This window comes from Diplotaxodon limnothrissa, linkage group LG20 (genome assembly GCF_057381915.1).
Source record: "Diplotaxodon limnothrissa isolate DT_005_m linkage group LG20, D_limnothrissa_male_GT1.1, whole genome shotgun sequence".
Classification (NCBI taxonomy): Eukaryota; Metazoa; Chordata; class Actinopteri; order Cichliformes; family Cichlidae; genus Diplotaxodon; species Diplotaxodon limnothrissa.
This window is the reverse complement of record NC_140615.1, coordinates 31,480,236-31,508,110: the sequence shown is the minus strand read 5'-3', so window position 1 is coordinate 31,508,110 and position 27,875 is coordinate 31,480,236. Positions and strand designations below refer to the sequence as shown.

At 42.5% G+C, this 27,875-nt stretch overlaps 2 protein-coding genes across 2 annotated transcripts in view; one reads left to right on the top strand and one right to left on the bottom strand.

Annotated features, from left to right (window-relative positions):
• The window catches only part of LOC146611218 (monocarboxylate transporter 1-like), a 32,678-nt gene extending 17,545 nt beyond the window's left edge, over nucleotides 1–15,133 (top strand). The window contains exons 3-5 of the mRNA XM_085344168.1: nucleotides 11,610–11,753; nucleotides 11,860–12,654; nucleotides 12,793–15,133. Of these exons, the coding sequence (XP_085200294.1) occupies nucleotides 11,610–11,753; nucleotides 11,860–12,654; nucleotides 12,793–13,070 (1,217 nt within the window). The 3' untranslated portion in view covers nucleotides 13,071–15,133. The remainder of the gene's footprint in view (nucleotides 1–11,609; nucleotides 11,754–11,859; nucleotides 12,655–12,792) is intronic.
• Nucleotides 15,134–16,677: 1,544 nt separating this feature from the next.
• On the bottom strand, nucleotides 16,678–26,993 carry LOC146611217 (vasopressin V2 receptor-like). Its single transcript, XM_085344169.1, has 7 exons — nucleotides 26,915–26,993; nucleotides 22,344–22,618; nucleotides 21,167–21,412; nucleotides 20,650–20,796; nucleotides 20,352–20,574; nucleotides 17,270–17,491; nucleotides 16,678–16,859 (listed from the first exon to the last, which is right to left on the bottom strand). Exons 1-7 carry the CDS (start codon nucleotides 26,991–26,993, stop codon nucleotides 16,678–16,680), a joined length of 1,374 nt encoding a protein of 457 aa, XP_085200295.1.
• Between the last annotated feature and the right edge of the window lie 882 nt (nucleotides 26,994–27,875).

Below are 27,875 nucleotides of genomic sequence, written 5' to 3'. Positions count from 1 at the left end.
GCAGAAAAGTGTTGTTAACGCTTTAAGATAAGAAGCTGAAACTAAGGTTGTAATTTTAATTTTAGAATCAAAAACTACTAAATTGATTTTTGTTCAATCAATTATCACCTTAATTGATAGTCATGAGCATTAAATCCACATTTTGGACATTCCTTCCATTCTTCCTTACAGAACCACTCCTAATATAATGGTCATGGTCAAAGACGTTAGAGGAATGACTTCTGTGATAAACCCAGTCAGCCAAACTTACTGCACAGCTTCCGAAACACTGAGAGCTTACTTTTAATAACCTGCTGCAAGAAAAAGTCTTCCTGTATGCTTTAGTTATGTTCAGCTGTAGCCAATGGCGTGTCCAGCGGGGTGGCCTGGGGGGGCACAGGCCACCCCCCAAACCAGACTGGCCACCCCAGGTGCCACCCCAAAGGCAAAACAATAAAATTCAATCAAATATCAAATGTCCGATTATGTTTTCACGGTGACGCTCAGATATCCGAGTGTAAGTGAATGCAGCATCGCTTCTGCGCTATGCGCATCACGTTAGCAAAGGTAGGAGAGCCAAGCGCAAAAGATGGCACTGCAGGAAACAATTTTTCGGTGAAAGAAAATGAGGACAGAATAAATGTCCCGGTAAGTAATATTAAGTTTGTTGAGTTTAGTAAACTTCGGTGAAATTAGAATACCAAGGAAAAAAATAACACTTAAAGAATTATTGCAGCTGTGGAATATTTCAGACAGTATGCTACTGAGGGCAGCTAACATAAGAGTTATGAGTTATAAGATATAATCTAAGTCGTAACATTGCTGTATGGAGCTGCAGATTTGGTTGCAGGTTAACATAGCTGGACTGGCCATCGGGATTATTTGACTTATTTTTTATTTTTTTTGTAACGGCATGAACAATGAGAGGTGGTGGATTGGCCAGATGCAGGTCGATGTGTAGAAATAACTCCGTTGTTTGGTGGTGGCTATGACGGGGCTTCCACAGAGGCAACAGGTGGATGAGGGAAGGGGAGGCAGGAGGAGAGACCCGAAGCAGCCGCCAGTCCGAGTGTCAGGTGAACTGAACTTCAGGTAAGAAGTTATGAGCTGCAGTCTATCTGGGTCAGATATAAACCAAGTTTAGGTGGAGTTTATTTTCATGTTGCTGACTTTTTACTGTCAGTTGCAATAACTCATACTGCGTTCTAGCCAGTTTGACGGAGTTTTTATACAGCTGGGTGGGTGCTATGATGTTACTGATAGTGAACTTTATTTTATTCATAAGGTTAGTTAGTAGAGTTGCCAACGGCTCCTTAAAAAAATGGAATGGTCCCTCAATCAGAGAAAATATTATGCGTTTCGTATTGAGCTGAGAAGAGACGCAGTTTGTCCCGGACTTTAGCTAGAATGGAAAAAGACACAAAGCTGGATTTATTCTGTCTTTATGCTGCACAGCTGCCTCTTCTTCTCTCATTCTCTCCCCCTCCCTCTCCTGTTGCTACTTCAATCATGAAACTGATCAATGATCAGCTGATCAGCTTTTCTCTCTTGTTTATCGCCCACTTTGCGCCAGAAAGAGGAAACCAGCAGATGTCGCGCTAAACAACAGCAGCACGTTTAAGCTTGATCAGCTGTTGTTAGAATGTATTTAATATTAATTTCTAGTATCAGCTGATGTTTGCTGGAGCCACAGCTGTAAAGCTGCTGGTCATGATGTCTGTTTAGATATGTGGTGAGAGGGAAACATGAAGATGAAACCAGGAGATGTCCTTACTGAATCATCAGAGCTGAACAGGTGATGGAGAAACAGGTTTACCTTTTAGGTGACATGAATGAGTTGAAGGGAAGTTATGAACTGTTTCTGAGAGACAAATAACACCAGGATCCTTTTTTATGTAGCTGACAGCTGGTAACTGTGCAGGGGCGGGTCTAGCAAAGTTTTGCCAGGGGGCCAGGTAGGGCATTAACAGGGAAAGGTGGGCACAAAGAAATACTTTTCTTTCTTATTCTCATTTAAAATACCTAGTTTTTATTAAATAATTATCTAAATCTTACAACCAAAGTTTTTATCTGACGTAAAATGTATAGAAATCATACATATACCAACAAGACTGTACATCACTGTCACAACAGGGTTTGTTTTCAGTCAAAGTCTTTATGGCTTTAATACCTGGTGGGTCGGTCTGTAGTAAAAATGCCCAATTTTTTTGTCCCAGTCCAGCCCTGCGGGTTAATACTGGCAGTGTCACCATGCCAGCTGACTGTATTTTATCATCAGCCAGTGTTGTTCTTTATCAATATTACCAAAGTTTACCATAAGGCAGCATAGAAAGTATTTACTTGCTTTCAGGTTTTATTCAAATGTTAGTCTTTTCAGTTGTTTCCCCACTTTTTTCCTGTTTCAAAATCAAACACCAGTTTGTGAGAAGATTATCTTCTTTTTTTAACAGGCAGATAAAGTTTTACATTGGAACTGGCTAATTTGTCAATTGTTTGTTACAGATGTTCGTATTTTAATTTTCAAAAATGTTTTTGCCCAAAACATATGTGCAGTATATGTCAGTAAAAATACTATGCAAATATTGCTGTCCTTGAATGCTGAGTAAACACTGACAAAGCACTGATTGTATCTCTTGTACTTTATCAACGCAGTATCTAAAAACTTTGCACCGTAGTGGTTAAAATCTCATTCTAATAAGAGTTAAAAGTGCATTTGGTTATTAGGTTTATAGGGTTATTGAATTATGGTTAAGGGTTGGTAGAATTTTTTTTTTAAACATTATCTGCCAATTAAATCTGCCACCCTTCTCCAAATCTGTGCCCCTACCTGGCCCCCCCAACAAAAATTTTCTAGACACGCCACTGGCTGTAGCTTCCTGAAGTGTTACTCGAGGATGCTACACTAATATACAACACACCTCCACACCTGGTGTTGCAAAGACTGGATTGCTTTGTGTTTATAGAAACACGTCCTTGTATCAGGTGCAAATGTTATGTTTTTGTGTAAACAGCAGAAATGGTGCTAATCAGATATGATTTGAACTCATGTCCTGGAGCTCAGTTAAATCTTTCATTCTAGTTTAGAGTTTATCATTTTAAACATTTGATGTACTTCCTATTATCCTTTAATTATGAGCCATTAACCTAATATGCATGCAGCACGGCCTCAAAAACGGGGCTTCCCCTTTCCCCCTTTTTATGCCATTCCACCGTTGGAACAAGTCACTCATTTCAGCTACCAGGAAAAGTCTGTCACTACCTGACAGAAGAACAAAACTGCAGCTGAGGTTTTAGTTTCCTGAAAGACTTCATATCTGATGGCAGGCAGACTGAGATAGTCAAACCAATATGTCAAGTTGACTACAATTTGCAGTCAACATTTAATTACATAGTTTATTAAGATAGACCTATATAACTTGGCTCTAATGGGGCTTCATCTGGATGACCCTGTAGTGTCCTGGCTTTGAGGCAGAGCAAGGGATGCTGGCAGTGAAACAGAATTATTGGAGCACTTTATTTTTATTTAATCTGTCATTGTTGGTTTAAACATTTATTGGCGCTTTCTTGGTTCTGCCTCTGTCTTTCGCCCAAAGTAAACATGCTCTCCATCCGTTACCACTCAAACTCTGAGTCATTCACAGCTTGAATAGCCCTCACTGAGCACTCAATGGGTGCCTTTGCATTTAAAAGAAAAAGGAAATCAAGCAGATGTTTGTTCTACTGTAACCCATTCAAAACCTAATGGAAAAAGAACACATTGTATTAATGACTGAATTCACCTCTCTCATAAGGGTTCATGCTGTGGTTTACTGGGTAAACGTAGGGATTACAATGGGCGATACATAAGCTTAGTGTAAATAAAATGAACTGAACAGCTCATAATACAAAAGAAATCTACGTGTATTTCAACATATCTGAAATTTTTCATTGCAAAGTTTTAACTGACTCTTTCATGAGGCTGTGAAAGTGCACTTTTGAAATGGGAGTTTCAAAGGTGACACTCGTATAGCTTTTTAAAAATCAGGATAATACCATCGATTTTAACACTTGACTCCAACATAAAGCCAGGATTTTCCAAATTCTGGCTTATAAAAATCTTCTGTGGGCTGTGTATTGGTGAAACTTCCACTTAAGCTGGAAAAAGCAGTAACATGCACACGGAAGTACCCCATGCATCACGTGACCTCATTTGGGTTATAAGTACGTGTTGATGACAATGGCTGGAGTTGGCGCTCTCCACTGGATTGCCCAGATGTTAATGTGGTGTTTGTTTATCTTATTTGGGGTCTAATTCTGGCTGAGATGTCTTAAGGCCATCAGTGACGCTAACTAGTGATATGAAAAGTACGTTTAACTCTTCAGCTGCATTTCCTAAAGCTGACAAAGGTTCAGTTGGCATGTATGAGGCTCATCTGCACAAACTCACTACTTTAGTTGAAAAGAACTAATTTCTAAAATAAACCCAGAAACGCAGCTTTACTTGACGTTAACATGAACATGCACTGAGTATCGACACTGGCTCGATGTCTTGGTGGCTCGTTGCTTGCTAAACTCAACACTTTGTACAAAAATCAAGTTTGTGCTTGTTGAATAATCAGGGAACAAATCTGGTCATCAGAATAGTCATCTCAAGCTGCCTCTAAGCTGTGTATTCTTATAGCTCAGTGCTGCTTGGAGAGATTTTGCTAATTGCATGTTTAGATACATGTGTGTTTGAAATGAATGTGCCACCCATACTGCTGAGCAGTTCGAGATTTGTTTTTGGCTGCAGAGGAATCACCTTGAACTTCACAAGTCTTTGTAAATCTGAAAAGATGGACGTTACAGCAGTGTTATTTCTGGTAGTGTCTTCTGTCTCTTCTAGTTAGGCACCTCTGTCACTGCTGGGAATAGAGCTTTAAATTTAGGTATCCTGAAGTTGTCAGGACTAGAGGGTAGGGTAAGAACAATGTCCCATCAGGCCTGGCAGAAAGGGAAATCTGCAGAGCTGCTTTCTAGGACTTCCTCGACTGTCACGCATGTAAGAACACGATTGTCAGATGTGATCAGATTGTCTGATCTTTAACATACTAGGTCCAGGTTTACTACTAGCAAGTCCTGCTGCATGTTCTGTCCAGGCATCTTCATCATTTAAAGCACTCAGAGTATTTCCAGTAAATGCATCTTTAATGGGCTGTTTCCTGCTATCCTGTGAAAAAAGTCCTTGTACAAACACGACTAAACTATGAGTCTGCTCATTGGAAAGCAGCCTCCCCTTGGGCTTAATTACATATACATGAGATTGTTGAGACATATTTACAAAAAGACAGAAGTGGATTTTCAGGTTGGGCGGGATTTTCAGATCGAATTTCTTTGCTTTTCTTCTAAAGACAAAGTCGGAGAGACAGATAAAGAAGGACCTAAGTGTATTCACTCACTCACTCACACACACACACACACACACACACACACACACACACACACACACACACACACACACACACACACACACACACACACACACACACACACACACACAGTCTGTGTTCGTTAGTACTTCATATTGCTGAGCTGTGTGCCAGTCTGCACTCTCTTTCTGCAGGTTAAGACTTTTATAAAACTACCGAGGGAGGAAATGATGGGAGGAGTGAAATTGCACAACAGGAGCCAGCTGGTGAAATGTATTCCCCCAAATATTGAAATGTTCCTCCTTTCTTGCTTCACAATTCACAGATCACCAGTTCCTGGAGTCGTTGTACTAAATGAGAGGAGCTGAAAGACTGTAGGTTTAGGTTACCGCAACCATTTTACTCACCGACTGGTTTACACATGAGGCAAGGCACGTACACACACCGGCTTCCACAAAAGGAGGGGGGAAAAAACCACACCACACACGAGTCATGCACAACGTCACTGAAAGCTGAGTAACAGTGTGAACAAATAAATGCGCAGGATGTTTTGTACGTAGGTAAGAGTGAGACAATCATAAAGGGAGACTATTTAACACCCGCAAACTTCCCTTTTAACCAGAAACCAAAGACGAGTCAAGCATCACGTACTGAAATTAAAACCACCAACATATTCTAAGTGATTCCCTCAAAGTTGTCATTTGGCAGTAGAAAGTAATATTTCAGCAGCCGGCCACAAGTTTAGCCAAAATTGTTGGAATATTTGTGTTTAACAGGGAACAGGATCCAAGACTTAGTGTTTACGAAAAATGAAGAATTAGTGTATGTAATGTAATGTTGTGTACCAGCAAGTGTATAACTCAGGATCAGATGCATTAAAACAAAAGAATAGTCATTTTTTGCTGTGTTCCAGCAGCAGATCGGTTTAACATGGTGTAAAAGGAGCAGCTGTATTAAAGCATTAGGCAAAATGCAGGTGAGTTTCACTTGCATTCTGCCCTACTGCTTTCAAAGTCACACCATGTGGTGCATAAAAAGGTCACAGCTGCTGACAGAATGATGGCAAAAGGCCAGGCATTGGTTAAAACGGGTTTGTTTTGTATTAAACTGTCTGATGTAATGTTTTTTTTTTCCAGGCTTAGATTTACACATGCAAAAAACAGTCAGTCCATGTACAACAAGGGGCAATTAATCCAGAGACGGGAAACTCTGAATGCAATTACAGGTCATTCTTCAGCTCTGGTTAAACATCTTTGGGTTTACTTGATGTACTATTGGTGCATTTTAAACATACCAACAACAAAGTAGTACAAATGACTTCATATCTTTGAGAATCTTCTCACAAAGATCATTATTTGACCCAGAAACTGCCATTTAACCACTGACTCCTCACTAGTTTGTATGTTACACCAGTAGAGCTGTTTTTGGCCATAGACCACACCCAAACACTGTAGTGTACTTAGGTTAGGAGAGGTCATGTGGTCACTGAGCTGGAAGCTTGAGCTGGACTGTCCTCTCTCAGTGAATGACGCTATAGGTTTTTCATTAAACCTCTTATTGGGATATAATTTTTATTGAAACTTGTCTCTAGCAGTTATATAAATAAGAGCATGTAAAATAAGTGGGTTGAACTTGGCACCCTGCTCACACTGAAATCTGGTCCATCTCGGTTTGTTTTAAAAGGGTCAGTTTTTACCCAAACTCGGTTTTGTTCCTTCAGCCGAAAGGAAAACGTGATCGAAGGTCCCAGACGAGATGAATGTGACTTTCGCGGTCGTGAGTGAAGAGGTTTTTTTTTTTTTTTTTTTGTTTGTTTTGTTTTTAAATCTTTTGTAAAACTTTCCATATTTCCCTTGTCAGGAATAAAGATTTCAGAGAGCCATGATTAGTTTTACTCATGAAAACATTGCTAATAACCCCCGCTCTTCCTGGTGTTCACACTCGCTATGTGATGCTTTGAGGGCATTTTTAGTGTGAAGGTCAGATAGACTTAGTCAAAACATCTTTAATCATAGCTGTGAAATAATCTTTCCTGACATTGAACCCCACTAATGTGTGTGTGTGTGGGGTTTGTTTTGGGGTTTTTTCTTCCCAGAAACCACACGAAATACCCTCTTTGTAAATGCAGTAAACAGATTTGCATTGATTTAGCAGTAGCTTTGGGAGATTTGGCTGTTTGAGCAATGTCAATAGCCCTGTGTACACCAGCTCTTTATGTCTGATTGACTCAGTCTAAATGGGATCCTGTTCTTTTGTTAAATGCTTAAAAGTTCAACCCACATCTTTCCCAAGGTTTGTACTTTCTCATACATGATTTCTTTTGCCTGCTGCTTTAAAGAAAGTAGAGCATGGAATTAAAGGCTAGTTAAGAAAGCAGAAAAGTTGTCTTTCTGGGAGGAACTGTTATAAGTGGCGATGTGCACGATGAGTTCTTGTTGTAAAGTTGTTTTTCAACTGGAACTGTTACTGAGGTTACAGACCTCATGTATTAAACGATATGAAAGGCTTCAGATAAAACTCTGCACAAAATGAAAATTTGAGAGGATGAAGGGAAATCAAACACGATGCTTACAGAGCCTTAGTTTTTGTGTTCTCATTCTGTGTATCAGTATTCTCTCATAAAAGAATACCGTGAGGTTCACGCAGAAGCATCTGTTTCTATGAAGAAGTGCTCTTTGTAGAGCTGTAGAATTGGGTCCCTTTAAAGAAAGCCATCTGATTTTTATAAAAACAACAAATGCATATATTAATACAGGAAAAGTTTGCATACAATTGTTTGGCAGAAGCAGTTTGGGAAACCCAGGCAAGAGGATTATTGATCCTGATTTTTGTAATCCTTACAGCTTTAGACGTGTAGCGGAGCTGCAAACAAAAACACGTTCGCTAACTTTGTCGTCAGGAATTCCAGGATTTTAGGTGGCGGGGTGGGGAAAGGGGGCTTTTTATGTGGCCCGTGTGTAATTCCGGTCACAAACCTCATGATGAGTAGGCGCACGGATACAGGACGTTTCTTTCTGACTTATCTTGTGATCTAAGGACTTTTCTGAGTCAGTAGGAGGAAAAAGAGCCTGTGTCTGAAGAAGGGATGAGTGGGAATTGGTGCTTATTGTGCTGCACTAAGAGCAGAGGCTCTTTAGTGTCTTGATGTTTTAGAGCAAAAAGAGTTTGAAGTTCACTTTTGGTCACCAAACACAAACAATGTTTTATTGTCCATTTTTATTCCTGTTGACACTGCTGGCAATTTGTTTTGTTTTTCTCTTGCATTCATTCATATTGGCTTCCAGTGTTAGAAAATGAGTGTTTTTCTGTTACAAACCCTGCTGTGCTGTGGCTTCGGATGAGCATTGAACAATGAGTGATAAAATATGCACTGAAACGGCAGTTTCATTGCCAGATTGTCTGTATATTTTTAACTTTGGCCTAGAGTAGTTTTGCATGAGTCAGTGTCATAAATAAAACCGATTTAGCTTATAGTGAGCTTTGGAGCAACTCCTCAGTTCTTCTTCTGCCTGAATCAAGTAGTTGTAGATGTTTTGAATGTGATGGTCATACTGAGCTTTAAAACAATTTATTTATTTTTAAAAAAAAAGGATTCATTTAATGCAGGCCAGATGGAGGGACGTTGATTTGTGAGTAATGTGGCTGGTGGAGAAATGTGATGCAGTAGAACTGTTGGGGCAAATCCAATCAGCTGTTTCTTCTGCAGTTTTCTTTTTGCCACGGAGTCTGATCAGTCGTTGTTTAATGAAACAAATGAAATTAAGACATGCTAGCGCTCTGTTATTGGGATGCTTTTATTTAAATAAATCTAGTCCTGGACTGAAGCAGAAGGGTCGGTGCTAAAATTAGATGCTTGCACACCTGACTGCTCTCTGCTTGTGGATGCTGTGTCAGAGTGGAGATGAGGACAAGTCTTTGTGGTGTCACAGGGAGAAAGGGAGCAAATGAAGGAGGGGGAGAAGGGATCATTTATATAATATCTGAGAACACTGCTCTCTGTGCTTTGCCAGCAAACACTGTCAGGAGTTGTTTATGTGCAGCCTGTGTGCTGAGGGTTTGTACTTATTCCTGTCTTTGTGCAGTTTCACTTCAGTTTACCGTGAAGCTCCAACAAGCTCTGACAGCAGGCACAAGTCTTTGTTTTAAGCACAGCACGACTTTACCCGTTTGACTCGAACGTGGAAACCCACCACCCTGAACATGGCAGCCTGCCCAGCTTGGGCTTTGTGCCAGCCGGTCAGACCCTCAGTCGGGGACAGACACAACACAGAAGCGAGCTGTCCGAGACAGAGGTATTTAGACGGTGCATGAGTAAGTGCTCGTGCAGCCAGAGCGCCCTCGGTCTTTGTGGCCTTCTGCCCAGTTTGAAGGGCAAGGCCACCGTGGTCTACGTGAAGGACCCAGGCCGAGTGAAATGGAAATGGCTGCTGGCTAAGTGCACTTGAGTCTTTGAGTCTTCTAAAATCATGAATATTTAAAGACTCTATTTTTGTCCTCCTCTCTCTGTCCTCTTGGAGCTTATTGTTGGACATGATTACAAATTATTTATTGATGACTGCAGGATTTCAAAAATATTGCTGTGGAACACGTTGTGATAAATGTCTGGTTGGGAAGCTGTGGAGTCACCTTAGGTTCCCTATTGATGAGCCATGACTATCCTGATGTTTATCCCTAATCAGCCGTGACGGCTGTCTTTCAGTGTCCGTCCCTCCTTAGGAAGGAGGAGCCAACCAGCTCCTTTGGGGTTGAAAAAGCTCACTGTCCTTGTGTTAGTCAGCCTCACAGATGTAAAGGATGTGCTGGTTTTGAAACCAAGATGCACCACTTTGACCGTGCAGCTTTCAGAAATGTCTTATCTTAACTTCAGGGAGCTAATACCAGAATTAAGTTAACTAATGCTGTACCTGAAGTGTGAGGGGAAACGACTGAGTCATGGTTGGTACATAAGGGTCGACTTAAATGCACCTCTCACACCTTTAATAATGAAATGAACCCAAGGGAAAACGCACAAGTGGCGAAACTGCACTTTAGTCTTCACTGGGAGTCAGACCAGATGTGAGTGGAAACTTGGAAATGTTTCTAATTTGTAATTGGTCACCATTAATCTTATCTTTCTCCTGACTTGTGTAAACCCCAAAGATATTTGGTTTACATTATAGAAAACAAAATGCTGTACGAGCAGTAACTGTAGGCTCATGTGCAGGCCTTCAGTTTGTATTCGTATCCAGCAGAGCCAGTGTTCACTGTCAGCCTGGATCCATGTGAAGGCCCATTCATAGCGAGCCTGGCAGGCAGGCGGAGACACGTGGGCCTCCTCTGCCTGGCTCCCTTCTCCTCCTCCTCACCCATTTCTTTCCCGCCTCACTCCTTCCTCCCCTCTTTCTCTAGTGAACATCTTATAACTCTTGCTGTTATGCAAGCATTGTCCCAGTTTTTCATTTGTGCTGTCATAGCACCACCTGTTGGTGAATCTGCTCTCCAGTCTGTCTGTAATTCTTAAGGTCTTAAAAGCATTGAATCCATGTCTGTAAGATGCCCTAAATTTAATTTACACATTTTTTTTTGAGTATTTACTCTTTGATGGTGTAGATGTGGCATAAACTTGAGACACATGTTTGAGTGGGTGGTGTTACCAGAGGCAGTCCGTCACGCAGTTATTAAAAGTAGTATTTCATGTCAGGAGCTCAACAAATATAAATTAGATTAACTTCTGCCAATTATCTGGCTTCTGGTCATTCTAATTGATTTAAAGGGGATTTAATCGTATTAAACACGAGTTAAAATATCAGTAAACAGATTTTCAGTTTCCTGCTGGTTTTTATCATGAAATGGTTTCAAGTTGTTTTCAGTGCGGCATAAAAAGGTGGAATTCCTAATAATCCTAATAGCAACTCAAGGAGACATCTTAAGTACCTCATTTTATTTAAACCAAAGATTAAATCTCATGTATGTATAAATAAATAAAAGAAGGAAAATACCGTAGTTAGTTCTGACATGGTAGAAGAAAAGAAAATTTGTACTTAAGCTCAAAAACTGGGTGGAATTAAACTGGCACGGATCAAAAAGTGTATATTCTTCTTCTTTGGTGAAAAATGGGAAATTGCTGAACCAGCTTGTTAGTCCTCCCTGCTGTGCTGGCTGCAAAATATTGGCCACAGATGTACTTTAAATATTTAACTCTGTTCTTCTATCACTCTACTTGGTGATGGTTCTCTTTCTTACCGTTCTCTTGTTCCTCTCCAGGTCCAATCAGCAGCATCCTCGTGAATAAATTCGGCAGCCGACCGATCATCATCCTCGGCGGTTGTCTATCAGGGTCTGGTCTGGTTGCAGCTTCTTTTTGCAACACGGTGCAGCAGCTGTACTTCTTCATTGGAGTAATTGGAGGTTTGTTTTTCATCAGTTTTCTTGAGTAAATCCTCAAAATGACACTTTCTTTTGATGGCTGAGTTTTGTTTTCTTGTTAATGTTGTTTCTGTGCCCTCGTTTCCAGGTTTGGGTCTGGCCTTCAACTTGAATCCGGCGCTCACTATGATCGGTAAATACTTCTACAAGCGCCGGCCCATCGCCAACGGCCTCGCCATGGCGGGCAGCCCCGTGTTTCTGTCGACCTTGGCTCCCTTCAACTCCTGGCTGTACGATGAGTTTGGGTGGAGAGGCAGCTTCCTCATCCTCGGTGGACTCCTGCTCAACTGCTGCGTGGCCGGCTCGCTAATGCGTCCCATCGGCCCCAAACCTCAGCCGCCCAAAGTGGAGGCGGTGGAAGCAGGGCAGCCTCAGCCCAAGAGGACGGTGCTGCAGAAAATCAACTCCTTCATCGACTTGACGCTCTTCAAGCACCGCGGCTTCCTGCTCTACCTGCTGGGCAACTTCGTCATGTTCTTTGGTCTCTTTTCTCCGCTCGTCTTCCTCTCCAATTACGCCAAGAGTAAGGACATCAGCAAAGAAAAGGCGGCCTTCCTTCTGTCAGTGCTGGCGTTCATCGACATGTTTGCTCGGCCCTCAATGGGCTTTCTGGCGAACACCAAATGGGTCCGGCCCAGGATCCAGTACTACTTTGCTGCATCCGTCCTGTACAACGGTGTGTGTCACGTGCTGGCGCCGATTTCAAAAGACTACTCGGGATTTGTGATCTACGCTGTCTTCTTTGGCTTTGGTTTTGGCTGGCTGAGTTCTGTGCTGTTTGAGACGCTGATGGACCTGGTGGGGGCTCAGAGGTTTTCTTCAGCTGTGGGTTTGGTCACCATCGTGGAGTGTGGGCCGGTGCTGTTGGGCCCACCACTGACAGGTAAGACATCCCAGGGAGAGGGAGGGTGGAGATTTGGGCTGTTATAAAACTTGATGTCAAAGATTATCGGTGTAATAATTGTTAAAATGTTGACGCAGATCATAAAATCTGAATCTCCTTTCTTTTGCCCACCTCCAGGCAGCTTCTATAACTACTACCAACACTATGACTTCACCTACATCACCTGCGGCATCGTCCTCATTATAGGAAGCATCTTCCTCTTTGTGGGAATGGGCATCAACTACCACATGTTAGACCGAGAAAAGAAAGCGGAGGAGCAAAAAGAGAGGGAGGAGCCCAAAGAGGTGCGTGCTGCCATGCTGCCGCCTTCTTCTCCGGCAAAATCGAGCGAGGATGGCGTACCAGCAGCTGTCACAATGGACGAAGTCTCCAGGATGGATGAGGACACAGTGTAAACGGACAAACTTGGGAAGAAATGAACACGCACGAGAGCTGCAGTTACAACCACACAGCATCTTTATAGAGAATAATCCCTTTTTACACCACCCTGAAGCCATAGAAACCGCTCCATGATTAAAACCAGAGGCCTGCTGCGGTGACGCTGATGTGAATCTGCGCTCGGCCTCATTCAGACCTCCGGTTTTTGGTCTTTGACGTGCCTTTTTGGTGAACTGAGAGCGTTCCAGGCGGTGCTGCTTGCATAAACACCAGATAGACGCACAGCCGACTGAGTGACTGTAACCATCCCGGAAAGTAACGAGGACTTTGTCTCAGGGTCTCAAGCTGTCACAAAGGTTCAGGGCCTCGTGCGCACACTTTTTAACTTTTTTTTTTTAATAAGTCACCATACATGTTACAATACAGAAATTTCTCCCTCGTGTTCTGCACAATCACTTCACTGCTCAAGGGCTGGATGTAAGCGCTCGCATCCACATTGTTAATCATAATATTAGTTAGGATTTTTTTTTAATTAATTAAAAAAATATGGGGTAAAAAGTAGTTCACTACAACACAGGGAAAAGTTAAGGTTCTTCTTTTTAACATTTTAGGAATGTAGAATAACAAATATCAGTTTTCCTGTTTGTGGAAAATCAGGAAGCTGTAATGTAGGAATCTTCTGAGCGGTATGAAACTAGGTCAGGATGCAGGTATGGAGGCAGAAATGTGGAATTTCAGAGCAGCTCTGATCTTTTATTGAACTGATGAAGATTATGAACATCATCGGAACAGGTCACACAGACGGGCTCCAACCCTGCTGATGCATCCACCACGTGAGCTGCAGGCTGGGTTGGGTAATAAACGGCACCACACGTTGGTGCGTGTGAGGGGGTGAAGCTGTGCGGAGTAGATGGATGGTTGGGTGGCTTCTGTGTGCTCTGAACATTGTTACAAAAATGTTTTTTTTTTTTAATGTAATTTTTGGGGCGCAGAACAGCACATTTGTGGTATTTGAATAGTGAAAACGGTTTAGTTCAGTTTCTACAAATCCCTACAAAAAAAGTAAAATATTTTAGCTTTCAGGAAACGACAATCTAACGAGGTCCTTTTTATAGAGTTTAATGTATTTGGATCAGTGGCGACGTGAGTGAGTGAGGTGTGTTTGTGTTCCAGCAGGTAGGTTTAAAGTTTGGGGGGATTTTGTCATTTCATTCATTGTAAGTTCAGTCAGTTTGTGAAGTGTACAGAATTACTCATATCAGGAGGACAGATTTAACCGGGTGAATTAACGGGGCTGAAAGCTGAGAACGTGTTGGGAGAGGGACTAACACGGTTATCATCTTTGTTTTCATCACGTTGAGAGTAACAGAAATATTGCACATGACCAGCTTTAGAATCGGATAAAGTCCCTGCCCACATGAGACGTTTCCACGGTCGCCCGAGCATTTCCTTCCTCACAGAGGAAAGCTTCCGATTGGGCGACAGATTTTACGTTTCCCTTTCAGTAGGAATGGATACTTATTATGTTATTATGTATTTTGGTGACTAAATATGACCAAATGTTAGTATTCAAAGTGATTAATTACAAAGTGTGAATTTGTTTCTTCATGTGTATTTTTGTAAAGGTACTACTGGTACCAATGGGGAAACTGGTCTCTCTCCTCGCTGAAGTATCCACCTGTTCAACAGGTTCATATGTCAGGGGAAAGAGCATCTGCTGCATCAGTACGGCCACATTCGACTGCTCCAAACCCTGATTTTTTTTTCTCCGTTAAAAAATAAATAAAAACAAAAAACTGACCTTCATGAACTTGTTGGTAATCGATAAACTGTTATTCTAGGTTTTATTTTCTGAATTATGGTCATTTCAAATTTAAAGTTGTTCTACTTTCAGGATGAGCGTTTTGTGAAGTGACACACTGAAAGGAGGCGATAATGTTTCATTTAAACTGGGTTTTAAAACGGTATTATAATAGTCGCCTTTTTTAGTGTTTTTATAAAGCGGACAAAACTTTAGTTTCTGTAATATTTTTTCTTTTAGTTGCTGTGGATTTTTTTATGTGTGTTCTTATTATTTTGAGTGTTGAGAATAAACAGTTTTTAAAATGAAACCTGTTGTATTGATTCTGTAACTTAAAAATAAAGCTTTTTTTTTTTTTCAAAATTAGCAGAAAAACTGTACATTTACAGTCATTACACATGTCTAACATTTTTATATAAAACTTAAATTCTTGCACTCAAATCCTGAAAAGGAGGCATCTCTATATACCTGAAGCTACCACAGCAAGCAAATACTTACAGAAGCTTGACGAGAGAGAAACGTGAAACTCGATGACAAATTCACACTCGCTGGACATTTCATTAGGTACACCTTGCTAGTACAGGGTTAGACTTCCTTGATTCTTCATGGCACATCTGTTATCTGTTGGCTTGAGATCAAGGGGGACATACAAATCCAAGAAACCAGTTTCAGATGATTTGAGTTCTATGATGTGTTATCCTGCTGGATGCAACCATCAGACATAGAAGGGTCGGACAGCACCAATCTGTGTGTATGCTGCGGTGTTTAAACCACGCTCATTTGGTGCCACGTGGCAAAAGGCATGCCAGAATATATCCTCCACACCAGCAGCTCGGCCTGCTGGTGTAAGGTGGGATGGATTCGTGCTCGTTCACTCCAAATTCTGACCCCTACCATGTGAATGTTTTTCTAATTTTCCATTATCCAATTTTGGAGAGCATGTGTAAATTAGTCTCAGTTTCCTGTTCTTAGCTGAGAGGAGGGGCACCCAGCGTGCTTATCTGCTGCTGCAGCCCATCTGCTGTAAGGCTTAACATGTTGTGCATTTAAAGATGCTCTTTTGCCTCTTTTACTTTTACATACTTTGGTTATAGCCAGGAGTTATGAGTTATTGTATAGTTTTGCTTTTTTCCACCCAGAGAATCACTGCTCACTGGATATGTTCTCTTTCTTAACAGCTCTGTAAACTCCAGAGATGGTTGTGTGTGTGTGGAAATCCCAGCAGATCAACAGTTTCTGAAAGACCAGCCTGTCTGGCACCAACAATCACACCTTTTCCAAAATCACTTAAATTACTTGTTGTGATTCTCGGTTTGAACTTCAGCTGGTTGTCTCAACATGGTGCTTTCAGTCGTGCAGACAAAGTTATTTGATTGGCTGATTTAAGAATCTGCACTGGTGTACCTAATGAAATGGAATGAGTGCATAGCTCTAACATTCAGATTTAACAAACACGACCCAGAAATGAGCCTCACAGGTGCTGGAAGATGGATTTTTGTAGTCTTTGGAGAGACTCGTGGTTTCCATGGTGTCATGGAGGGTGTGTGAGTGATGGAGCTCTGCAGTGCCGAAGCCCAATAATGTAGTTATTGTGTTTTTCATGGCTAAGGCAATACACACAGTTACATTTTTGTTTTAGAATTTTTTTCCACATATTTCTATTGTAATAAAAATCCTCGCTCCACTCACCCCTGTTCATTTTCAGCGCCCCTTCACATAGGTTCACTCGGGTCTCATTTTAAAAGTTCAACTAATATTTCCTTAAACATCAGCCGACTCAGCTGTGCCACTGAGAGGGAGTTGCCCTTCATCGTGTCCAGTGTTCAGTTGGAGGTGTGCGTGATGGTGGAGTCGTTTGTTTCGGAAGCTCGGCGCCGAGTGTGCGGCCGACAGTGAAGCAGCAGACGAAGCTCCGGGGAGACGCTGCTGGAGAAGGCGGAGTAGATCCAGGGGTTGGTGCAGGAGTTTAGACTGGCCAACAGCATCAGCAGGGTAAACGCTACACCTGTGTACACACACAGGAGGAGGAGGAGGTCCGTAAATGGCACAGGGGACTGCAGATCAGGCCATCAAGTCAAACTCTGCTTCAGGGTGGTATCTTTGGTAGCCCAGAGGTACTTATTGTAGTCTTGTATATAAAAGTTTATTAGAGAGTTTTAAAGTTAACACAATGACTTCATGTCTAAGGCATCTTTGTGTTGTACAGTTTGGACCCTGCACCAGCTGTCACAGGATGAGAGGCGGAGAAACACCCTGACAGATTACTGCTCCATTTAAATTGGGTTAAAGGTATTTATGTAAAGTTATTTAATTTTTTTTTAGGGATGTAGAGAACAAAAAAATCCTTAAAATTACATCAAGTTGGTCTGGCAGGACTGTGTGTGTGTGTGTGTGTGTGTGTGTGTGTGTGTGTACCGTTCTGAGGTGGGTCAGGGTCCCAGGCGGCCCAGAGCTGGACGCTGAAGAACGGGGCCCAGCAGAGCGAGTACACAAGCACAATGACCAGCGTCATCCTCACCGTTTTTGACATGGCTGCTGTTACCTCTCCACCTCTGACAGGAGGCAGTTTGGTGGGGTGTGGTGAGCAGGCAGCAGAGGGCGTTGTTGGATCTGGTGGGACGCCGGCTTGCAGCTGAGCTGACGAGGACAAAAACATTCCTGTGACGCTCACTCTCCCTGAATTTCCTCATTTCATGAGTTAAGACCATAAATATGGTTACATTTTTATTTATTAATTTTTTATATATAACTTTTTGATTGTAGTAAAAGCACATATTAGCTAATTTCAGGCATGAGATGAGGAGCATACTCCAGATCTTAGTCACCTTCTACCACCACATTGCTTTAGGAGTAAGACTGCAATAAGTCAAGTGCCTGAAGCATGATCAGAAATGGGTGAAGAGTTTTTATGGAAAGTTTAGTTTACCTGAGCAGCACCAACATGTCAACCATGCCCTTTCTCAACTGCAGGACTGCTTCTCAACAACTGTATGGGATTTATTCTCCAGCCACAACCTCCAGGAGTACACGGACACTGTACTCTCGTACATCAGGAACTGTGTTGACAATGTCACCGTCAACAAAAGGGTCAGGGTGTTTCCAAATCAAAAACCCTGGATGAATAGCGAAGTGCAATCCCTCCTAAAAAGCCGCAACACTGCCTTCAAGTCAGGGGACAGGGCTGCGTATAGGGCGGCCAGGGCAGACCTGAGTAGAGGCATCAGGAAAGCTAAGGCTGCCTATAGGAGGAGGATTGAAGATCACTTTGCTGACAACGACCCCAGAAAAATGTGGCAGGGGATCAATCACATTACCAACTACAGAAGCAATAACCAGGCAACATCTAGGACTGATGCCTCACTGGCTGAGGATCTAAACCGTTTCTTCGCCCGATTTGAGACGACCAGGCCCTCAGCTGCCACACCACTTCCACCCGCCCCCAGCACTGGCACACTAACACTTAGGGAGCACCAAGTGAGGTGTGTTCTAAGGTCAGTGAATCCCAGGAAGGCGGCAGGTCCTGATGGAATACATGGAAAGGTTCTCAGAGCATGTGCTGACGAACTGACCGGAGTCTTCACTAAAATCTTCAACCTTTCCTTGTCATCAAACACCGTCCCCGCCCTGCCTCAAAACCTCCACCATCATCCCCATCGCCAAGAAGACAGCTGTGGCCAGCCCAAATGACTACAGGCCTGTTGCAGTTACGTCTGTAGTGATGAAGTGCTTTGAGAGACTGGTCTGTCAGCACATCAGGGCCGGTCTGCCTCCCACTCTGGACCCCCACCAATTTGCCTACAGGACAAATCGTTCCACCGAGGACGCTATCACCATAGCGCTCCACACTGCGCTGAGTCACCTGGAGCACCGAGGAAGCTATGTGAGAATGCTCTTTCTGGACTTCAGCTCAGCATTCAATCATATCATCCCGGAGATCCTGGTCCAGAAACTGTCTCACCTGGGACTCTCCACCCCCATCTGCCTCTGGATCAAGGACTTCCTGACAAATAGACCACAGTCTGTCAGACTCGGCCCCCACCGGTCCAGCACCATCACACTCAGCACCGGGTCTCCACAAGGATGTGTTTTGAGTCCCCTCCTGTTTACGCTCTACACATCCGACTGCTCCCCTACCCATCTCTCAAACACCACCATAAAGTTCGCAGATGACACCACAGTGGTTGGACTCATCTCAAGGGGGGATGAGTCGGACTACAGAGATGAGGTCAACAGACTGACTGAGTGGTGTTCAGTTAACAACCTCCAACTGAACACCACGAAAACTAAAGAACTTATCTTGGACTTCAGGAAGGGCAGAGCAGACCCGGCCCCACTTTACATTCACGGGAGCTGTGTGGAGAGGGTACGCTCCATGAGGTTTCTGGGCGTGCAGATATCTGATGACCTCTCCTGGACTGCAAATACTACAGCGGTGGTTAAAAAGGCCCAGCAGCGTCTCCACTTTCTGAGAGTGCTCAGGAGGAACAACCTGGAGGAGAGGCTGCTGGTGACATTTTACAGAGCCACCATAGAGAGCATCCTAATGTACGGCATAACAACATGGTATGCAGGGTGCTCAGCTGCAGACAGGAAAGTACTGCAGAGGGTCATCAACACAGCCCAGAAGATCACTGGCTGCTCTCTGCCCAGCCTGGAGGTCACTGCAAACTCTCGGTACCTCAGCAGAGCTGGCAATATCATCAAGGACCACTCTCACCCCAGCAACCAACTGTTTGAACTATTACCGTCAGGCCGACGGTACAGGTCACATAAAACCAGGACAAACAGATTCAGGGATAGCTTCTTTCCCAGAGCTATCACCGTAGTAAATAAGCACAAAAACAATTGAACCTATTCCATACCGTCACTGTCATTATATTATGCTGCTATTCATACTGTCATTATATTAATGCTGCTATCCTGTATATATTGTACATACTATTGTTTGAGTACTTACGATTGGTTTTTTTGTACTTTTTATATTTTACATTTATATTTATTATTGAAACTTGCACCAAGGGAGTGGCACTCCAATTTCGTTGTACTCTGTACAATGACAATAAAGGCTATTCTATTCTATTCTATTCATAACTGCTGACTGAGAAACTGAAGAACAGTGCACATTCTTAGGTGGTGACGTGCCAGTCATGTGGTAAAACACTCCATAATTCATATACATAATTAACTGTCTGCAGACCAGTGAGGACCATAATTTACCAAATGAACATCATGTTGATTTCAACAGGACTGCAGAGCTGTGATTGAGCGCCTAAACTAATCAGGAAACATGAATTAGCATGAGGGTTGTTTCTCCATAAGCTTCTTTACAGACTGTTGTCCTTTACCAACTACAGCAGTCGACCCCTGCTGGCCATTATAAACTATTGCAGGTTTAAGGCTTATAGATACGTCCATCTCAAGGCTCAGTGTAGGATAAATAAGCATTATTATCATTAGTGAATCATGCAAAGCTACTGTAGAGTCCAAGAATGATCACCCATCGGGAGGTGCTGATAGGTGGACACAGGGTCCAAACTGCAGTCATTTCCAGGGTTGTTGTACACGAGGGGGGAAACATAGAAGGGGACATTAGACTTTCCTTCTCCTCCTCCTCTTTTTCCTCTCTGGGTTTCTTTTCTTAATTGAGGGAGAGCAGCGGGGGACAGGCGGCAGTCTGATTTCAGGTACAGATTGTTATGAATCTCCTTGAAGATTCGCACCTAAAGGAAGAAAGACGAGAGAGGGTAAATTTTTGTTTCCAGAAGCATCTTGTCTTCTGGTTCTCTCTGTTCTACCTGGCAGATGGTGATGATCAGAACGGGGAGGATGAAGATGGCTAGCGTCATCCACGTCACGTAGGCTTTGAGGCCCCAGGACTCGGCAAAATTGCCCCAACATTCATACACACCTGGAGCCAACTCAGAACGGGAAAAGATAAAGACCTGCAAACCAGCAAAGAGATGATGGAAACAGCAAACAGTCTGATTTTGTGTTTGTGCTCTCTTCTATAAGATTTTAATTGGCACGGTGCTTATTTACGACTTCGTGTTTTAACGTGATAAAAGTGTTGGTTGGAAATGTGACAAAATGGGACACTACCTCTGTTTATCTTCAAAGTTAAAGGCAAACATATGTGAATTTGATGATAGGCCTTTAAAGTAACAGCTTAAGACCAGAATGATGCCCCTGTCCTTTCTTTGACTATCACCTTGTTTTCTTCTCTTTTTAATGTTAATTTTAAGAGCCTAACGGTAATCAGAACCTAAGTTATGCATCTCAGGAGCAGATCTGTGGCCAGCCTCTTTGGCATACCTGTGGCAGGCTGAGCAGCAGCGACAGTACCCAGGCCAGCACGATGAAGCTGTTCCAGCGCTTCGTGGCCCCGCTGCGATGTGCCTGCAGGGGGCAGCAGATAGCATAGTGGCGATCCACTGTCATGGCCACGATGATGTAGGAGGAGGCAAACATTCCAAGAACCTGAAGGTACTTCACCAGGCGACATAAGAAGTCAGGACCAGGAAGGCGTCCCTTAGCGTCCCACACGAGCTGGGGCAACACCTCAGAGAGGAAGAGGAGAGGGAGGAAGGATATATGCTTTTGAAGTAACATGTCGCAATATATTTTCTCTGTGGAGAGTTGTGGTATATGATGCACAAATTTTATGCACACACACATGCACACAAACACACACAGACATTTGTGCATATTAAAAATCTCGAGGTACAGATTAGTGTGCTCATTCATAAATCCCAGAGCACATTTACATATTCCAGTTCAAATTTACAGATTAATGCAAAAACTGAAAGACTTCTGTGCACTTTTCTGAATTTGCATGTACATTTAAAATCTCAAATTTGTGTACAAAATACAAAAAACACCAAAAAAAAAAAAAAATCAATGAAAAATTACAAGTATTTGTGCACATAATAATGATAATGGATTGGATTTATATAGCGCTTTTCAAGGCACCCAAAGCGCTTTACACTATTCATTCACTCTCGCATTCACACACTGGTGGAGGCAAGCTACGGTTGTAGCCACAGCTGCCCTGGGGTAGACTGACAGAGGCGGGGCTGCCATATCGCGCCATCGGCCCCTCTGGCCAACACCAGTAGGCGGTAGGGTAAAGTGTCTTGCCCAAGGACACAACCACCAGGACAGAGAGCCCGGGGATCAAACCGGCGACCTTCCAGTTACAGATACGCTTCCCAACCCCCTGAGCCACGGTCGCCCCACATAATAGATTCATGTGCACTTTTACCCCAGTTTAGTTCACATTTACATGTAGGTGTGCATATTTGGAAACCTGTGAAGACATTTGCTGACTTCAGTGTGTTTGTCTTTTTCCAGATTTATGTATTTGTTTACAAGCTGTAAAAAAAAGATCACATTTCCAGATTATTGTATCTGCACATATTTTCAGATAATACTACAATTACACACCTGTATAACACACATATAACCCACAACGTGAATGAGTGTTTGCTACCTGGAACAGTGCCACCACCAGGTCAGCCACACAAAGGTTCAGCATGAACTGGTGCAGGGGGTTGTGGTGTCGCCTTCGTCTTAGCAACACCACCAGGACCAGCCCGTTGCCAAGTAACGCCATCACTAAGATGACCGCCAGCACCACCACCTCGGCCACGGCCAGCAGGGCGTCTCGTTCCCGCTCTGTAGCATTAGCACCGGTGGGGGTCTCAGAGACCGCCGGCCGGTCGATGGACGTATACGTGTCTGTTATCACAGAAACGGACATGCTGGCTGGGACAGGAGAGGAACACCACAGAAAGATAAGACGATGACATCGTTATGAAGGAAAACTGTGAAACAAACGTTAATCTTTCCTGGTCCATCTTTTGTATACAGGTGATTATTATTACGTTTTAGAAAGTTTAATACAAGCACCTCAAAAGGGGGTTGAAGTACAGCACTCAAGTTAATTTAAAATCTATTTATTTATTCAACTTTTTCTTAATTTGATGTATTTTCAGTCACTATAAAAAGTTTATTGTTAAATTCTTAGAATCAGGTGCAGTTTTGGGGAAATCCCTAACTGCCCGTAAGTTTGTAATGATGTTCACTGGAGACTGGCCAAACAACAGGACTTCATTACTGCCTTCACATTTGGTCTGATGAGCCCTGTGGGCTCTATGATTGTGTCTGCGTGCGTGCACTGAACTGTAAAAACTGCCGAGTGTCTTTGTTTGTGATTCTTGAAGCCCTCCACCCCTTTATTTGTTTGTTTAGGGAAGAAGTGTTGATCTCTTTTTAGTTCACGGGACACAAAAAGACCAATTTGATCCCAAATGGGCCAGACAAAAATAAAAACATTTGAAAATGTTCCCTTTCTTTTTCTGTCAGATGCACTGTTTGTTTCTTTTTTCTTTTTTCCATTCTTTCAGTTATTGTACTCATTACACCCATTTTCCCCAAATTCTTTGAGTATTTATTTGAAATAATCACTAATCTAAATAACGTCCAAAACAGGTTTTTTTTTTAATCATTTATGAAGTTTATGCATTTATTCAATAAAGAGCTAATCTGTTTGATTTTCCTTGGCGTTCAGGCTGCTACTCTATTCTTTACATCACTTCCTCTTTCCCATCAAACTCAGTATCAACATCATTACTGTAGGCCAATCATTCTCTTTTCCTCCTTTTACCCAATCAGCCTCTCTTCTTTGCGGTTTAAAGCTCCGGGCTCTTCTGTTATTTGCCTTTCTGACTTGCTTCCTCCTTATCCAATCCTCCTTTGCCATCTTCATCACCACCAGCACATATCATGTAGATCAGGGCTGCCCAATCCCGGTCCTCGAGAGCTACCGTCCTGCAGCTTTTAGATGCATCCCTACTCCAACACAGCTGAATCAAATGGTTTGATTACCTCTTCAGCATGCCATCGTGTTTGGCAAAGGCCTGATAACAAGCCATTCATTTGATTCAGCTGTGTTGGAGTAGGGATGCATCTAAAAGCTGCAGGATAGTAGCTCTCGAGGACTGGGATTGGGCAGCCCTGATGTAGATTCTGAGCACCGGGGCAGTCTAATTTATTCTGTATGTGAATAAATCCCCTCTCCTGAACTATTGCTAAACCCTACATGGAAGTGGCTGGTAAAGGTAGACCTAAGCAGCTTCCCAGCAAACCCAAAGCAAAGTTGGACCTACAAAATCCAAGTGTGCAAAGAGCTGTTCAAGTGTCCTAAGAACCTCTGGCCAAGTCTGATTTTACAGGCCCATTTCTGCATAGTTTTCATTGTTTTAAGTGCTTCTGTAGTCAGGTGAGTGTGACAGACATCAGTAGATGCATGCAGCATTTGCAGACATAAAAACACTTCTTAGTCTCAGACAACAAATTTCTTTGGGCAGTAGAAAAAGAAAGCATCGTCTTGGTTGAGGTTATAGCATGGTCTACCCACTGACTCGCTGGAAGTGGGTAGATCATCATGGATAATGATGACCTCACACCTGGGTCATGAGTCATGTCATCCATATGCCTCCAGTGTTCTGTTTTATCTTGAACTGTTAATCCATTTTTGAAAGTCTATAGGTCCTAATTCAGTTCCCGGTGCAACTCCACACATGGCATTCAAAATCAGACAGATGTCCTGCTTGGTCATGAAATCAGATCCAAGTCCAAGTTTGAGGAGGCACCAAACTGCCCGTGAAGTGCACACTGATGCTGGAACATCCAAGGACGTTCGCACCGTACACCAGGGGCTCAAACTCCAGTCCTCGAGGGCCAGTGTCCTGCAACTTTTCCATGTGTCATCTGAATAAAATTAGTAGGTCATTAGCAAGAGTATAGAACTTGACTGCATGCTGAAGTGGCAACCCCTAACCCTACTCAAGTAAATTTAAGTAAATGTGTTTGGAAAGATATACTTCTCAAAGTATTTTTATTGCATCATGTTCATTCACACATGAGCTGCTGTAACATGAATCAAATGGCTGAATGTTCACCTCAGCATGCAGTCAGGTTCTATAGTCTTGCTAATGGCCTACTAATTGTATTCAGGTATGTTGCAACAGGGACACATGGAAAAGTTGCAGGACACTGGCCCTCGAGGACCGGAGTTTGAAACCCCTGGTCTACACAGAGCTCGTCAACTGATGCGTTTGCTTGTGTTGGCAAAACTGAATTAGGTCAGGATTTGGATTAAACGCAGCAAACTGCTTGCATACTTTGATGATCTGAGCTCCTAATGAGGTTGTTCTAAGTTCATCCACGTTTGGAGTCAAACACTTTGGTATGCGGATAACAATGCAACATGCTTCTGATTGCTTACTAAAAAGCAGCTCGTCGCAGGAGGATGTCACACGTTTTAAATGCCTTTAATCAAGCTGTCATCAAATATAAATCCAGTCAAACCTTCATTGTCATTTGCATGCTAGAGCTTATAACTGCGTTTGTCGATGGCACCGTGAACTGTTCACAATGATTCCTGGAAGAGTCCATGCAGTGATAACGTCTGTTTTTAATGCAGTGCTGTCAGAAGACCCGTCCATCACAGGCATACCTGCCAACCTCGTCCTTTGTGCACAGAGATTTCTCGAGATTCTCCGATTTTTTTGATGATATCACATACTGTAGATGATGAGTATTCAGAGTTTTCACAATATTACATTGATGAACATTATTCAGAAATAGATCCACTCTGTCTCTCCAAGATGCTATTTTCACATCAAACAGTCAATGTTAGTTGTTGCCATTTTACCTAATTACTTGAAAAGTGATTCTCCAGTTGTTAAAAGTACCACTTTTCCAGCCTTTTAAACACCTGCCTCAACATTTTTGAGATGTGTTAATGTCACCAAATTTAAAAAGGATTTTTTTTTAAATGCTGTCAGATTTCTCAGATTAAACATTTGATATGTTTTCTGTGCTCTATTGTGAATAAAATGCGGGTTTGTGACATTTGCACATCATTGCAGTCCGTTTTGTTTACATTTTAAACATCATCTTTTTTAAATTCAGTTTGTACTAAAACAGCTAAAGGGATTTGCCAGTGAATCATCTGAACTGGCAGCTGCTTTAAAAATCATTTGAGGTGATCATGGCCGAGTTTCTGATTTAATCCCAAATTTTTACAATAAAAGAATCAGCAGATAAATTATTGATTTAAAAAAAAAACAATCATTAGCAGACAGAAAATGATTTAAATGAACTCCAACAGTAAAACCTTGCATGGATACAGTAATATTAATAATTTATTATATGATATATACTTTAACAGATTTTTAACTTCATCCTCCAGTAGTTATATAATAAAAAACTGCAGCAGTTAAAACTCATTCACAAAATGCTAATTAAATGTCAAAACTAAAGAAAAGTCATCAGATCTCTTTTGTGTTTCCTCTTTTTCTATGTTTTTGTTGAAATTATTGCCAAGTCTGACAGAAAGAAACACTTTAGGATGTAAATGTTAGAGTCTGCAGGTGAGAAAGTATTTTTCATTCAGCCAGAGGTGTCTGCGCAGGAGCTAAATACAGGAGTCACTCCAGTATCTGTTTAAATAAACTGAACAGCCGAGACTGATGACGAAGGCTAGACGCCTGCTTTATATTGAAGGTTATTTGCCTATTGCTTTGCAAAAATGGCAAAGCTAAAGCTAAAATCATCAGTTTTCTTTAGTCTTTTCTGTTTTCTTTTTAAGCTTCAGTTTGAACATCATGAATTTCAGTCGGAAGAGGAGAAAATATTTTCCAGTCAGCCGGAGGTGTCAGGTTGGAAGCACTAGAGATGAACAGAGAATTCCCTCCAGCCCACGGAGCTGAGTTTGTTGACACCTTTCAGCTCCTTTAATCCTATTAGAAAGCTGGACACCTGCTGCTTTACACATAATTTGCTTTGCAGAAGCCGTAAAGCTAAAAATCAATTCAGTTTACTCGTTTTTTGCAATCCTCTACCGCTTTTGATTAAAAAAAAAAACCCTAAAGAGCATGAAACAGGAGGTTTAAAGTGCCTGACTAAAATTAACATCTATCTGTACAGATTTTAATTTCCCATTTTCATGAAAAACAGGAAAATCATAGGGAAATACGAGGAGACGGAGCCGACTCACCTCCTCCTCAGCGTCCCGTGAAGCATCTGTAGGAGCCAGGACAACCTGATCTGCTGTTGCACACACTAGCTGCATCCATGCTGTGTCTGCTGCATGTGTCTGTGTGCGTTTGTGTGCTTATTACACTGATGGTGACCTCTGCCAACTCGCTCTGCTGTTTCTCCTCTCTCTCCTCTTTAGCACATCCCTCTCTCTCTCTCTCTCGCCTTTCTGGATTTTATGAACGTGGAAGAAGAAGAGGAGGAGTGAGAGAGAGGGTGATGAAAGGACGCAGTGCCCGGGCAGTGTTTGCGAATTAATGTGATTTCCTGTTGATTATTGATATTAAACATGTGGCTGTTGGCCCTGCTTTTGATCCACCCTTCAGAGCAGATCATGGGGAACATACACCAGCAGATGAAATGAGATTTTCTCTATTAGGCTTCCAGAAATGATCAAAGACCCTTCATACGCGCAAACTAATATGCGTACGTGTGAGTTTGCATCAGCGGGTGGTCGAGAGGGGTGTGAGCAGGCGGGCAGAGAGAGTGTCAGATGTTGTGACAGATGGGAGCTCAGGTTTTTGGAGAGAAATGAGAAGGCAGCAGCAACAGAAGGAGACTTGTCTTTCTCAGCAACCTTTTTCCCTCTCACCCCTGCTCCACTGTTTTCCCTTCTTCTGCATCTCGCTGTCCTGCATTCCAGTTTCCTCTCCCGCTCTCATTCCTTCTCCCTCTGACGGGGCGGTAATCTGCTTGCTTCCCCTCGATTGCTCCCTCATTTGGAGAGGCCTCTAATTATCGAGGGGCCCGCAGAGCAACCTTAAACATACACACAGAAACAGTCGAGCGCGAGGCTCATTGCTGCTCCGCCATTTGTGTATAAACAACTTTCTTATGTCTGTTAAGTATTAAGCATGAACACCAGGCTTCAATTAGTTTTAGTTTACGTGTGAATTGTTGGTTTTTTTAGCTGCAC